Source organism: Macrosteles quadrilineatus, unplaced genomic scaffold (assembly GCF_028750875.1).
Source record: "Macrosteles quadrilineatus isolate MER2022 unplaced genomic scaffold, UCM_ALF_1.0 Scaffold_2__2_contigs__length_208266976, whole genome shotgun sequence".
NCBI classification, from domain to species: domain Eukaryota; kingdom Metazoa; phylum Arthropoda; class Insecta; order Hemiptera; family Cicadellidae; genus Macrosteles; species Macrosteles quadrilineatus.
The window spans coordinates 68,496,711-68,512,346 of NW_026542595.1; the positions used below are offsets into that span (position 1 = coordinate 68,496,711).

The following is a 15,636-nucleotide window of genomic DNA, read 5'->3' on the forward strand; positions in this document are numbered from 1 at the left end:
ACTCTTACTTTGAACAAAACCATGAAAAAATTAAGCCTCTGAGAAAAATTTTCATAACTTCTGGTAAAGGTCTGTTACCACACAACAAAGTAACAGTGAACATGATGTATCTAATTTGTGTGGTACTGCAGAAAACACTTTGGGTGGAGACCAATGTTACATTTGGAACAAATAAACTTGGCCTTTCCTGGGCAGTTTCCGCAGCGCCGCTCAGTAGCATTCGCTACAGGCCAGTGTCCAGTGTTGTCATAGCGTACTCCCTGAAGTGGCTTAGGCTGTGTTCTTTGATATGATGGTTTTCCATATTTCTTTAGTAGCGTGATAGCCAAATTCCTCCGAAACTTTTAGGAGCTGATGAATTGCTAAATCTGCAGGCAAAAGTTTCCTGTTGAGAAGCCAAGCATTTACCACACATGCATCAAACAGATAGATGAATATTGGCCACCACCATTTCTTTTGTCGGATCCTCGTCCTGTATGCAGCAATGCCTTGGTCCAACAAGTCCACTCCCCCCATTCCCTTGTTATACTTTGAAAATACAGTTGGTTGTGGCACCTGTACCTTGGCTTTTTGTTCCCGTGACCAGCGACTTGCTCTCCCGACAGAGAAATTTTCGCAATTCGTAGCAACTGTACATACACTATTATCATGCCAGCGTACAACCATGATATTCTCGGCAGTACGAAAATCGAAAGATCCTCTTTCTTCGTTCTGCAAGTCTTTGATACTTTTCACCGTGCAGTGTTCCGTTCTATCTGCCCTCAGTGTACCTGTGGCACAAATACCTGTACTTCCTAAATGTTTGATTAGAGGTACTGATGTGAAATAGTTGTCTATGTATAACTTGTGCCCACTATTGGCAGGGACTTGGGCCTTTTCAACTAGTCTCATAACAACATCTCCTCTTAGGCCAAACTTGTCCAATCGATCTGTATCTTTACCTGTGTATATGTCAAATGCAACTAAGTAGCCAGAGGACGAGCAGAGAGCCTTATTTTTGAAGCCAAAGCGGATTGGTTTTCCCCTGATAAATTGCTTGGCATAGTGCCGACCATAATATGGTATCATACTTTCATCTACTGACAAGTTTTCATCAAGACCACCATGATGCAAAAAAGAATTACTCAAGCTATCGATGTATGGCCTGAGCTTATAGAGCCTATCAGAAGTGTCAAGGTTGTTGTTGTCATTCAGGTGTAGGAACCTAAGAATTTGTTCGAATCTGTTGCAGCGAATACTTTCACTTAACAGTGCTGGAGCATCATTTTCTTTAGACCAGTAGAGTCTCTTATTGGGGTACTTGACATAGCCAGAGAGCAACAGTCCTCCAAAAAACACAAGTAATTCTTCATTTGTCAAATTTAGGTTGACATTTTTTCGCAAAGCGTACAAGTTGCTTTGTTCGCAAATATGATCAAGAAGGGCGTTATTAAAAAATAAGGAGAAAAAATCAACTGGGGTCTCACATTCCATAGCTTCATCCGATGGTGGGATTGGATCACAGTCCATAACCATTAAAAATGATGGCTCACAGGTTTTCCACTGGGCCATGCGTGCTTTTTTCAACTCATCACCTAGTTGCTTTTTTGTTTTAGGCTTAGCTTTAGTTAGGTCTGAGTTTTTCGATTTGTTTGTATTTTTAGGTTTAGTCTTAGTCGTTTTTTTCATCTCAAGTTTTTTTTTTGGTGGAGGTAAACCGTCATCCCCACTGTCATCTACATAATCTATTTTCTTTTGTTTACGTTTTGGGCGAAGAGATTGTTTAGCACCATCTTCCAGTTGAATGTTAGTGTCAAATGTTATATTACTTGTACTTGCTTATGGTGACTTAGAAATAGACATTGTGTCAGCATTGTTGGCTGTTTGACTTTCCCATGAAGGTAGATCTCCATCTGGAATTAGTTCTGGATCATCAGGATCGTCCACTTGAACAGGAACAAAAGAGTTGTCTGTACTTACTTGCAGTTCTTCATAAACAGGTACCGCGTCGTTTGAAAGCGCTGTCTGAACCTCACAGGTGCTCTGGAGAATGCCACGCCCAAGGTGGTTGAGGTTGGCTTCGTGCTCATCATCTGATTGGTCACTGTCTCAGTTGGAGGAGTGACATAAATTAGTCTCTGAAGGCCATCATCAACATTTTCAAGCTCTGCAAAGATTTCATCAACAGTATACCTAAAACAGAGAAAGACAAAGATTATGCCTATTACCATAAATATTATGCCGTATTGAAGTTAAAAAAAATATATTAGGGCCTAGTGGAAATTCACTATACAACAAATTAAAAATTACAAGTTGTACGATTGCATGATGTCCGATAAAACGGACGCTTCTGTTTCAGACTAAGTTGTAGAAGTGCATGGCGTCCGAAAAATCGGACGCTGTTGTTTACAGTAATATAAAACGTTATAGAATGTCTATAATGATGCTTTTTTTGCTCAAATACCTTGGTTGGACTGTTTTGAGTCCTACATCACTTATCAATTAATGTATAAGTAATCCAAATTCTATATACAGTAGATGTAAAACTTACCTCTCGTGCGTCACGGAAAATAAAGGCCTGGGCATATTTGCCGCTCAGAAAGTGAGGTTATGTCATAAGCTGCAGACAGAGTGATGAACTAGTGCAGTAGGCAGTACTTACGTAGTGTGTGTGCCCGCACCCACTCCACGGAGGTAAGAAGGTTTGTTTCATTTGTTAATTTAGATTGGTTGATTAATTAGTAATCGATTGATTGGTTATTTATTTTTTTGTGATTTTAGTGATTTTTTAGCGATTTTTTCAGGATTTATGGGCTTATTTGCTTGATATTATGGCTGTAATTCCACTTTTAGTGCTAATATGAGCTTATTTCCCTGGTACTAAGCCTTTAACGGTAATTTTATTATATTCTACAGTCTAATTCAAGTAGTGGTGAACCCAGAAAGATAAGTCACTTTAGGCGTTTTTTCCCATAAGAATAACATGGGGATCATTTTTTGGCCACCAAAACCAAAAATCCTGATCTTTGCTCACATATCCCTATAAAATTGTCAAACCTTATTTCTTACTTATTTCCCATAAATATATTCGATATTAAGCTAAAAAAGCTATTTCTTATATTTATTGACCCTTACAAGTGTAAATGTAGAGTAGAGGCAATAGGGCAAAGAGACGCCACTTTAGGCACGTTTTCCCCATAAGAATAACATGGTGAGCTTTTTTTGACCACTTTTTAAAAAATCCAGCTCTCGGTCTATACAAGCCTATATAAATGTTCAATACCATTGTACAACTCCATTACAATTTCAAATCCATATCCATTCGCATGTATATTCACAAAATCATCAACTTGACAGTGCGAGGTTTGTACGTGCTCCCGGCTTATGGCGTGCTCCCGGTCATGCTCCCGACCTATGGTTAGGCTTCTCGCTCCCGACTCATGGTCGGTTTTCTCGTCTCTAGTGGTAGCTCTTGATTAAGCCTTGGGTGGGTGACCTCCTGTTGAAGTAATTTCTAGTTAAATTGTTTAAAATTTTTTTAATTTCTAGCTGAAAATTTTGAAAATTTCACAATTTCTGGTTAAAAAATTTTGAAATTTTGAAAGGTCTATAAATAGAAGTGACATTCGGGTGATATTTCATTCTGGACCATGAGGCCCACCTGTCAACACTGCTCTGTGTCGCTCTCCACCAAAAGTAACCTGTTTCGCCACTACAAGGTAATTCATCAAATGAAGGTAAAACTGTGCAAAGTTTGCAATTTAATCTGTGATAATAATGTGGCTTCAAAATCACATATATTACAAAATCACAAGACTTGTAATTTCTGTAAAATGAATGTTGTTGGACATTTTAAAAGACATGCCAATTCTTGCATCAAATGTCCATATACAATGATTAAATTGGTCGGTGAATCGATTAGAGCTGACCTTGAAAATACACTGAAGTCTTGTCCTCTTCCGATAAAATGGACTTTAGTTAGGAGAATTAAATTTATGAAATATTCAATGGATCAAAATGGAAAATTAGTTAATGAGAAAGAATGTATTGCGGATTTTAGAAGCCTTACTACCTTAACTATTGAGAAGAGAGATTTAAAGCCTCAAATTGAAAATTCACTTTTAAAGATTGATGCTTCTATACACAAATATCAAGCCCAAGGCAGTGGATGGATTTATGACCACACTAAGTATTGGCAGTTGCATATTTACAAGTACAAGCCCCTAACTCCAAAGTCATATATCCCTACACCAAAAAGTATTCAATCAAAACATGCAGTTTTAAATATTAAAAATGCTGATAATAAATGCTTCCTTTGGTCAATTTTAGCAGCTTTACATCCAAGGAATTGTATCAATGAAAATGCTGAAAGGGTCTCTAGCTATGCACCCTACATAGGGCAGTTAAATATGACAAATATAAAATATCCCGTAAAAATATCTGATATAGAAAAATTTGAAACACAGAATAATATAAGTGTTAATGTATTTGGAGTTGAAGACCAGAAATGTATACATCCATTAAGAACAACCAAACTGAATAGTAATACTCATATAGATCTATTATTATTACAAGAAGGTCGTAAATCACATTACTGTTTAATTCGTGATTTTAATAGATTAATGCTGCGGTCTACAAAAGATAACAATAAGAAGCATTTTTGCAAGTTGTGTTTACAACATTTTTACACTAATGATAAATTAGAACGTCACATAATGTATTGTCAAAACTTTGATGCCCAACGAGTGGAAATGTCTAAACAAGATACATTACAATTTAAAAATTTTAAATATCAACTTAAAGCCCCATTTGTGATTTATGCTGATTTTGAGTGCTTTATAAACTCTAACAACCATACTCCATCTGGATTTGCATTCGTTGTAGTGAGAGATTCTAAGATTATTTCTGAAGAGTTATATAGTGGTGAAAATGTTATGGATGTGTTTTTCAAAAGGTTGTTTGAGACTTATGACTTCATTAAAAGTCAAATGGCGATATATATTCCCCTTGTAATGACTCCTGAACAAGAGGCATGTTTCCAAAACTCAACGCATTGTCATATTTGTGAAAAGCCCTTATATTTTGATAGGGTACGTGATCATTGTCATTCATCTGGCCGTTACCGTGGAGCTGCCCATAATGATTGTAATTTAAACTATAAAGTAACAAAGAAAATACCAGTATTTTTCCATAACTTAAAAAATTATGATGGACATTTAATAATGCAACACTTGGGAAAGTTTAATAAACGTAAATTAAATTGCATAGCCAAGGATATGGAAAAGTATATTTCATTCTCAGTTGATGATTTAGTATTTTTGGATTCCTATAACTTTCTGTCCCTTCCATTATACAAATTAGCTTCCAATTTAAATACATTTAGATTCATAGACAATCCACTACTACAACGTAAAGGCGTATTTCCCTATGAATATATGACGGGACCAGATAAGTTTGCAGAGTCTCTACCCCCAATTGAAGCATTTTACAGTACTCTAACTAAAGAACATATCTCTCCCATTGAATATGAACATGCTAAAAATGTCTGGACCCATTTTAATATAAATAATTTACAAGAATATCATGATTTATATCTTAAAACAGATGTATTGCTACTGGCTGATGTCTTTGAGACCTTTAGAGACCTGTGTTTAAAGGATTATAAACTTGACCCCGTACATATGTATTCACTTCCTGGATTAACATGGGAGGCCTGTCTTAGAATGACTGGTATAAAATTACAATTATTTCAAGATATTGACATGCATTTGTTCATAGAAAGTGCAATCAGAGGCGGAGTCAGTATGATTTCCACACGTTATGCTAAAGCCAATAATAGATATATGGGTGAACACTATGATCCCAATCAAGAGAGTGTGTATTTAATATATTTAGATTGTAACTCGCTATACTCTACAGCAATGTGCGAGCCACTGCCTGTGGATGGATTCCGTTGGACTAATGAGATAGACTACAAATACAATCAAAATGATGAGTTTGGATACATTTTAGAAGTTGATTTAAAATATGATAAAAGCTTACATGATTTACATAATGACTATCCATTAGCACTTGGGAAAATGAATGGCAAATTAATACCTAATTTAAATGACAAAACTAAATATATTTTACATTATAAAGCATTACAAAAATATGAGGAATTGGGTTTGATTGTTACAAAATACCATAGAATTTTAAAATTTAGACAGTCTAAATGGCTTGCGCCCTATATTAATTTTAATATTGAAAAACGCAAATGTGCTAAAACTGATTTCGAAAAAGACTTTTACAAATTGTTAAATAATAGTCTCTTTGGTCGAACAATTATGAATCAACGAAAGTTTCGTGACATATATCTCAAGGATGAGTCACTATTAACAAAATATGTCACTAATCCAAGGTTTGATTGTAGCAAAAAGTTTGATAACAATTTACATGCTATACATTTAAATAAATTAGTTGTAAAGTTTAATAAACCTATATATTTAGGAATGACAATTTTGGATATCAGTAAAGTAATAATGTATGATTTCCACTATAATTATATGTCAAAATTTAAGAACAAAAGATTTCTTATGACAGATACGGATTCTTTAATGTATTCTATAGTTACAGAGGACTTTTACAAGGAAATAGAATGTGACTTGCACTATTTTGATACCTCTGGATATAGTAAAGACCATTTCTTATACTCTGATAAAAATAAAAAAGTCACTGGCAAGTTTAAAGACGAATTAGATGGTCATATTATGTATGAATATTGTGGTTTAAGACCAAAGTTATATTCTTATATTCCTCTAAAATGGTTATATGAAGAAGACAAGCAAGCTTTAGAGGTGAAGAAAGCTAAAGGAGCTGATGGTGCTACAGTTAAACATCTCCTTAGACATCAACATTATTTGAACTGTCTTGCAACTGGGCAAGATTACTATGAGAATGTGACAAGAATTAAATCTTCATCTTCAAACCTTGACCATGAACAAGAAAGTACTATCCTTTGACGATGACAAGAGGTTTATTCTGGAAGATGGCATCAATAATCTTGCGCTTGGTCATTATAAAATTGATCAAACATAAATTGTATGTGTAGATATAAAATAAATGTAAATGTTAAAAAACTCCAGTCTTTTATTTATTTACCCTTACCATCCTCTTGATAGAATTGGTCAAACATAAATCTATATTTGCCATTATTCTTTGACCTTTCTTTGTCTATTACGAAAAAGCCATATTTAGTTTTATCCCAACATTGATGACAGAGATTTTTAAATTGGTTAAATGAAAAGTCATTACCAACATGATTGTTATATACATGTTTTAAATTTAAATCATCTTGTTTAAATAATATAAGGAAATTTACATTATCACGTAAATGTTTGTGTACTTTGCTGTAAGATTGACACAAGTAAAAACAGTTAATATTTTTATGTCGACCCATTGAGAAAAATTGTGTAATATTTTGACTATTTATGTCATCAAATACAACAACTGACTGTGATTTTACATCATTTGGTGTGATTTCACAGTCAGTAAACGTGTGTAATTTCTCTTCATCAGACAAACTAAATATTTCAATTATTTTTTTATATTTTTCTTGTTCTAAAGATTTAGATATTAAATATAAGTTTGTAAATTTTAATCCTTCCTTTCTTACAATTAAGTTATAAATTACAACCGTCTTCCCACTTCCACTTGGACCACAAATAACACATCGAATATTGGTAGGAAATAGACCCAACTTCTTTGGTATATATTCCTTAGTATGTACTATTTTAAATTTATGTTTTTGTTGAATAAAAGACATTTTTTATATAATAAAAATGGTAAAAAATGATAAAAAGAAAACATGTAAAAAGGGCAAAGGGTTATTCCTAAAACCTTACAGGGGTCGAGGGTTATTGAATACTCTTATAAATAACCTTCCATTCCCACTTCACATACCATCATATCAGTACTGTGGACCTGGAACGAATGTACGTAAGAATATAGCTAAAAATGTACCTCCAAAAAATAAACTAGACTCTTATTGTAAAGAGCATGACATATTCTACATGAATAATCCCGATACTGCTGCTCGGAACAAAGCAGACATTAGATTAGCAGACTTAGCTTGGACTAGAGTAACGGCCAAGGACGCAAGTCTTGCCGAAAGAGCTGCTGCTTATGCTGTGACAAATTTGATGAAGGCAAAAGCAAAGATGGGAATGGGATTAAAATTTAATAAAAAAGATGGACAACTACCAGCTGTTAGAGGCCGCAAAAGACGTGCCTCACTTCAGGGGGGTGTACCTAAAAAACGAGCTAAAAAATCTAACACCAAGAGTAAAAGAGTGCGGAATAGTTAATTTAGACAGTTCATCTGGCACACATTGGACAGCTTATCTTAAAAATAAAGATATTGTAATTTATTTTGACCCATTTGGAATCCAACCTCCAAAAGAAGTAATTAAATATTTTGAGGGATATAAAATCTACTATACAACCGATCAAATACAAGATTTAAATAGTTCTATTTGTGGAATTTTATGTTTATCATTCATAAAAAATATTTCTTTATAAAAATGGATTCATTTACTATAACATTTTCGGGTACAGAGCCAGAGCTAAAGTCAGTATTCTTTCCTCCCATAGAATTAAATGATGATTATGTAATTGGATTGGTAGATTTTCAAAGTTATAATTCCATATTTAATGTTAAAAAACCACTAAATACTTTAACATATTACAAAGTAGAGAAAATGACATTACCAAAAGGAGAGATCTCAGTTGATGATTTAAACCAGTTATTAAATGGAAAACTTAAAGTTATAGTAGATAAAAATGGAGAAGCATTAATTAATACTAAATCCAAACTTTTATTCAAAGGACTTATTCCAAAATTAAATCAACTTAAAGGCAACAAATTAACCATTAGAGAAGGTGATGATGTTTTCTATTATGACCACAATGATCCAGTTACAATAGAAATTTCTGAAGGAACATATGAGGTGGTTGAGCTTGCAAAGGAAATTCAAAAGCAAATCCCAGACTTTTTCCTTACAGCTAATAATAAAACTATAAAAGCGACATTACTTTCTAGCCACTTGTTTGTTTTTACAAAACCATGTTTAGGGTCTATTTTATTAGGATTTAAAGGTGTTTCTACTCCTGGTGTTCAGTTTGAATCTACAAATAAAATAAACATTAATAATGTAAATGTGATTAGAGTAAAATGTAATATTGCAAACGGGTCCTATTTAAATGGCAACAAATCACACACCATACATAGCTTTTATCCAGAAGCTCCTCCTGGCTACAAAATTATTGAAGTTCCAAGAAATATTATATATTTTCCTGTAAATAAGAGAAGTTTAGATGTTGTCAGTATTACATTTGCCGATCAACATGACAAGGCAATTGACTTTAACGGAGAAGAAACTACAATTACTTGTCATATAAAAAAGATATGAGAATTTATAAGAATTTATCTATAAGTGTACAAAATGCTAGGTTCCTAAAATCAATAGGACTAAAGTTATTTTCTATTAATAAAAATGGAAGATTTTCTAGACGTTACAGGGAAATCCCAATTCGACGATAGTGTAGTTAAAATTACAAATCACTCATATGTTCCCCACAACACTTTGGCAATAAATAATTCTGATGAAATTCGAATATGTATTAATAATCAAGATTTGCTAACTCTCCCATGTAGGAGTTATCTGTATATGAAGGTAGAAATTGAAAATCATGATAAAGGTCATTTTATAAATAATGCATTTGCATTCTTATTTGATGAAATTAGATACGAAGTTGCAGGTAAAGAAATAGACATTGTAAGAAACCCAGGAATTTCTAGTCTTATGAAAATATTGAGCTCTTACAATAAAACAACTAAATTGTCAAATGTGGCATTTGATTCTGACACGAATTTGAAAGAGTTCCATAAAGGTGGCAAGTCTAGTACATGTTTGCCATTAGAGCTGTTAATGGGTGTATTCGAGGATTTTAATAAGGTATTAGTAAATGTCAAACAAGAATTGGTGTTGAAAAGATCGAAAAATGATTTGAATTGTATATTAACAACCACTAGTGCTCCAGCCAGTGGCGCTGCTGATACAATTCCCAAAATTACACTTAACTCAATTCAATGGGTAATGCCACATGTAATACCATCAGATGGGGAGAAGTTACAATTACAAAAGATGTTATTGCAAAATAAAAATTTGCAAATTGCATTTAGAAGCTTAGAGCTGCATGAACTTCCATCATATCCCAATACCACAAGACATACATGGTCAGTAAAGACGTCTTCAAGTTTGGAGAAGCCTAGGTATATTATATTTGGTTTCCAAACAGCTAGAGATAATAGTGCACGAAAAAGAACTGATGAATTTGATCACTGTAAATTAAAAAATCTCAAAGTATTTCTAAACTCTGAATATTATCCTTATAGTGATTTAAATCTCGACTTTGAAAATGGAGATGTCTCTAAAGCTTATGAGATGTTTATGAGGTTTAGAGAGACTTACTATAATACTATCCCAGATCCTATGATTAGTAGGGCTGAGTTTATGAAGAAATATCCACTAATTGTAATAGACTGTTCTAGACAGAACGAAACAGTGAAGGAAGGAATTGTTGATATTAAATTAGAGATTGAAACTGCAGAAAATGTACCAGCAAATACATCTGCATATTGTTTGATAATACATGATAAAGTGTTTGAGTACAATCCTTTGTCAAATGAGATAAATAAAATGTAAATAAAAGATGAAAAACATTCAACAAGAATTGGTTGACTCTGCAAATCAAATACGAGAGAAATATAGAGCTTTAAAACGTGGCAAGTTTCTAGAGGCTGAAGAGAGGTTCCAAACATTCCAACCTTTAATAGAGCCGTTACAAGAATTAAAGAAAATCACATCAGAGAGGCCTCGAATGGAGATACTCCCAATGACTCCATCTAGAATATCAATGATACCAAGATTACAACCATTACAACCATTACAGCAATCCACTCCACAGAAATTAGATTTTGGTCTTTTAGCATCAGACTATTTAGGAAATTACCTCAGTAAAAGTAGTATGACAGACACTACATATGGTATTAGACGAGAAGCAAATAAATTTTTTATTGGAAATAAGGAAGTTGATATTGCCAATGATGATGTTACAGTTGCAAATAAAACCTACAAGGGGACAAAAGGCTTGTGGCAGTTGTTAACTTTAAAAGAACCTGAGGATTATACTCAGGCTGATTTGCAAAATTATAAAGACATTTTGGAAGCTACAAATGGACATTTAAAGAGTTACAAAGATGGTGCACCAATTTCAAGTAATAGACATACTAAATATCTTAATATAATTAAACCTCTTTTTAAATCTGTTGGTGAAGGTTTGAGACAAGTGACTGGTAATAAAATAGACTATATTTATTGGGATGATCCAAATGAGCTTGTAGATAGGTTAAGACTTCTTTGGCTAAGTCGCCAAGCTGGTAACTCAGGAGTGGATAATGAAATAGATTCCATTATTGAGGAATTGAGAGAAAGTGGAATTATTTATTAAATAAAAATATGTTTATAGATAAATTTTATCGTTTATATAATCCATATAATAAGCCTGCAGAACCCAGGGCTAGTAATGAACCTACTTTAAATTTACAAGACGATAGTTGGAATTGTTTAAACCGTAAAATTGGTAATGTTAAAGATGGGGAGTTTGTAGATGATGTATCAACTTTGGGTCAGACATTAACTAGAAAAGGTGATGTATTTTTACAAGGTAAAACTAAATATGAGTTTTTAGAATCTAAGAATAAAAATTGGAATGCTAAAAAACAGAAAATTACTAATGTGGAAAAGGGTGAAAGTTTAGATGATGTGCCCACTTTACAACAGACTTTAATACGAAAAGAAGATGGTAAATTTGTACAAGACAATAATAATTATGAATTTTTAGAATCAGAAAATGGTGTTTGGAATGCTAAGAAACGGAAAATTACTAATGTAGAAAAGGGTGAAAGTTTAAATGATGTGCCCACTTTACAACAGACTTTAATACGAAAAGAAGATGGTAAATTTGTACAAGACGATAATAATTATGAATTTTTGGAATCAGAGAATGGTGTTTGGAATGCTAAGAAACAGAAACTTAGCGATTTGATGGAAGGTACAGATAGTAAAGATGCTGTGAATGTTTCACAAGTTCCAAAAATGGAAGCAGGCTATTGGGATTTTAATAATAAAAGGTTAGTATGTGTTAAACCTGCCATTGATGACACTGACTGTGTTACAAAAGAACAGACTATAACTTTTGATAATAAAGAAAAATGTTGGGATGCCAAAAAACAATATATAAGAAATCTACCAATGGGGGAATATTTAGATGATATTTGTTTAATGTCACAAGCTATGTATTATGATGGATCAAAATTTGTATATGCAGGAAAAAAATTTAATTTGATGGAATACAATCCTGATTTATTAGTTGCCGACCCTACATCTTTGAGCGGATTTAAGTATATAGATAATAGACCATATATACCAGAAAACTATGTATTTAAAAGAATGGAAGATAATCTATTGATTGGGGCTAATGGTAATATATTTACAGTACAAGGAAAGAGTGATGTTATAAAAAATGAATGAAATTGCATACGAACTTCATAAGCCTGCAAGAAAGAATTTCATTAGAAGGTCTTTTAAAGTAATAGGTATAAACGAAACCATACAAATAGATTTAATTGATATGCAAAACTATGCTAGAGAAAATTCTGGCAATAAATATATTTTAACTTTAATAGATATATTTTCTAAAAAAGCTTATGCTGCTCCACTAAAAAATAAGACAGGGTTAGTGGTTACAGAAGCCATTAAAACCATTCTACCAAAGGGGGTTAAAAACATTCAATCTGACAATGGAAAAGAATTTTTTAATCAATATTTTAGCAAACTAATGAAAAACTTAAATATTAATCACTATCACACTTTTTCTACAACTAAGGCTGCGATTGTGGAGAGGTTTCAGAGAACTTTAAAGAATTGGTTATATAGGGAATTTAGTGCTCAGGGAAGTTATAAATGGGTGGATTTACTTCCAAAGTTAATTCGAAAATATAATAATAAGGTGCATAGATCTATAGGTATGAAGCCTAACCAAGTGAATATTAAGAACAGTAAATATGTGCATGAGAGGTTGACTTCTAAAGTAGCGCAAGTTAAAAAGCCAAGATATAAGGTAGGTGATAGCGTAAGGATTTCCAAGTATAAACATGTTTTTAGTAAAGGTTATACTCCGAATTGGACAGGGGAACTATTTACAATAGCAGAAGTTAAGAATACAAAGCCTGTGACTTATATCTTGAAAGATGAAAATGGCAATATAATCAGGGGAGGTTTCTATACAGAGGAGTTGTTAAAGACCAAGTATAAAGACATGTAATTGATAGAGAAGGTTATTAGGAGAAAAGGTGATTTATTGTATGTCAAATGGCTTGGGTTCCCAAGTAGCCAGAACTCATGGATTTCCACTAAGGATGTCCAAGGGAGCACGCCATGAGCCGGGAGCATGTCCGCGCCATAAGCCGGGAGCGCGCACACGCCATGAGTTGAGTTCGCGTACAAACCTCGCACTGTCAAGTTGATGATTTTGTGAATATACATGCGAATGGATATGGATTTGAAATTGTAATGGAGTTGTACAATGGTATTGAACATTTATATAGGCTTGTATAGACCGAGAGCTGGATTTTTTTTAAAGTGGTCAAAAAAAGCTCACCATGTTATTCTTATGGGGAAAACGTGCCTAAAGTGGCGTCTCTTTGCCCTATTGCCTCTACTCTACATTTACACTTGTAAGGGTCAATAAATATAAGAAATAGCTTTTTTAGCTTAATATCGAATATATTTATGGGAAATAAGTAAGAAATAAGGTTTGACAATTTTATAGGGATATGTGAGCAAAGATCAGGATTTTTGGTTTTGGTGGCCAAAAAATGATCCCCATGTTATTCTTATGGGAAAAAACGCCTAAAGTGACTTATCTTTCTGGGTTCACCACTACTAATTCATCCTTAAATGATTATTAAATTGGTTAAAATGACTAGAAAGTCAAGATTAGGCTATGACTATTACGTTTTGCATCGTTTTACTTGCCGATTAGTAACCACTTGTAATACTTGAATTTACGATAAACTCTACATTTAAATTACTTAGACTTCACTACATACCATGTAATAGGTGCTTAAGCAGTGAAATATACAGAAATAAAGTCATAATTTACTTTTATAGAGAAATAAATCAAGGAATAAGCCTGTACTGTTGTTTGAACTGTCTTTGTCGCAATAGATTTTTTCCATTTTCTGGCTAAACTGTACAGTTATAAGCTCTCCAAATGTGGTTTTCAAATCATTTACTAGTAAAGTTTAACTAATTTGATGTTAAAACCTCATAAAAAATCATAAACACAATATAATTTGCAATATTATGACATTTATCGTCTGTTAAACTCATGGCGAAAACGCCATTTTATTTGCTGAAATATAAAGCTATTGAAAGGATTAAGATGAAATAAACTACATAATTATGGTTATTGCTATATATTCAACAGTAATAGATATATTTCAGCCTTTAAAAATGTTTACTTTTCAATCCTTATCAGTCGAAAGTTGGCTATTTTGCTCCGAGTTGGACTATTTTAAGTCACAGATTGTAGACTTTTAAAGTGTATATTAACGTAATATTTACTGTTTTAGGCTAAAATGAGTCTCAAAGGTACTTCATTAACCTTTGGTTAGTTCAAAATTGGCTTAAAACAGTTAGAATCCTAATAAAGATCCTTTAAATTCAAATAACAATCGTTGTATTCGTCTAGATCAAGATAGGCCTTTAGTTAGTCTTCCTGTTAATCTATACATCCATTAGAGGCTATAATCAGTATTAAACTAATTATTAAAAGTTTCATTTGAACAAAAAGTGTACATAGTATTACATCAACTGCCTGCCAAGTCGCGGGCCGTATTTCCCAAACATCGATAGAATGTGCTGACATAGGAATTGCGCAAGGTCACCGCACGCTGCTGTAGATCTATTATCATACTTTAATATGTATGGCTAATATCATAAACACTTTTTGGCTTAATGGTTTATTAGTAAAGTACAAACACCATACAGTTTACCATATACAGACTCTTGAACCTCGAGTTTTATTCGGTTGAAAATTGAATTTTTTATACGAGTTTTCAGTAAAAACGTATGGTTTTAAAGTATTGAACTGTATAAGGATTGTTTATTAACAATATTATGGTGAGAACAGAATTAGTAAGTAACAAAATCAGTAATAAAGCATTTTAATGATGTAAAAGGCATAAACCTGAGTAGTTTTAATGCTAATTATACGTATTTTTTGGTCATTTAACCACAAATGTAGAGTTAAAATGTGTACTTTTAGGTATTTTACTAATAAATCTAGGCTTATATAGCCTGTTTGACCACAAATACAATAGAAAATGATTTATAGCCTTTCGAATACTTCTTACATTTCAAGCTATCGTGTCTATCGCCTGCCGTTTGCGGAACGCAACGCGTAGTAACTTAAACGCGGGCGGTCGATTACTAAATAACCCTTAAAGACGCATGGATTTAATTAGGTTAGTAAAATGTGGGTAAAAATTAG

The 15,636-nt window shown here is 33.0% G+C and overlaps 1 protein-coding gene across 1 annotated transcript; it reads right to left on the bottom strand.

Moving 5' to 3' along the window:
* Positions 1–270: 270 nt before the first annotated feature.
* On the bottom strand, positions 271–1,668 carry LOC128984381 (piggyBac transposable element-derived protein 2-like). Its single transcript, XM_054403697.1, has one exon. It carries the CDS (start codon positions 1,666–1,668, stop codon positions 271–273), a length of 1,398 nt encoding a protein of 465 aa, XP_054259672.1.
* Between the last annotated feature and the right edge of the window lie 13,968 nt (positions 1,669–15,636).

Excerpts from the sequence above, each read along its gene's own strand:
- LOC128984381 (XM_054403697.1), bottom strand. The coding sequence starts at position 1,668 with ATGAAAAAAACGACTAAGACTAAACCTAAAAATACAAACAAATCGAAA.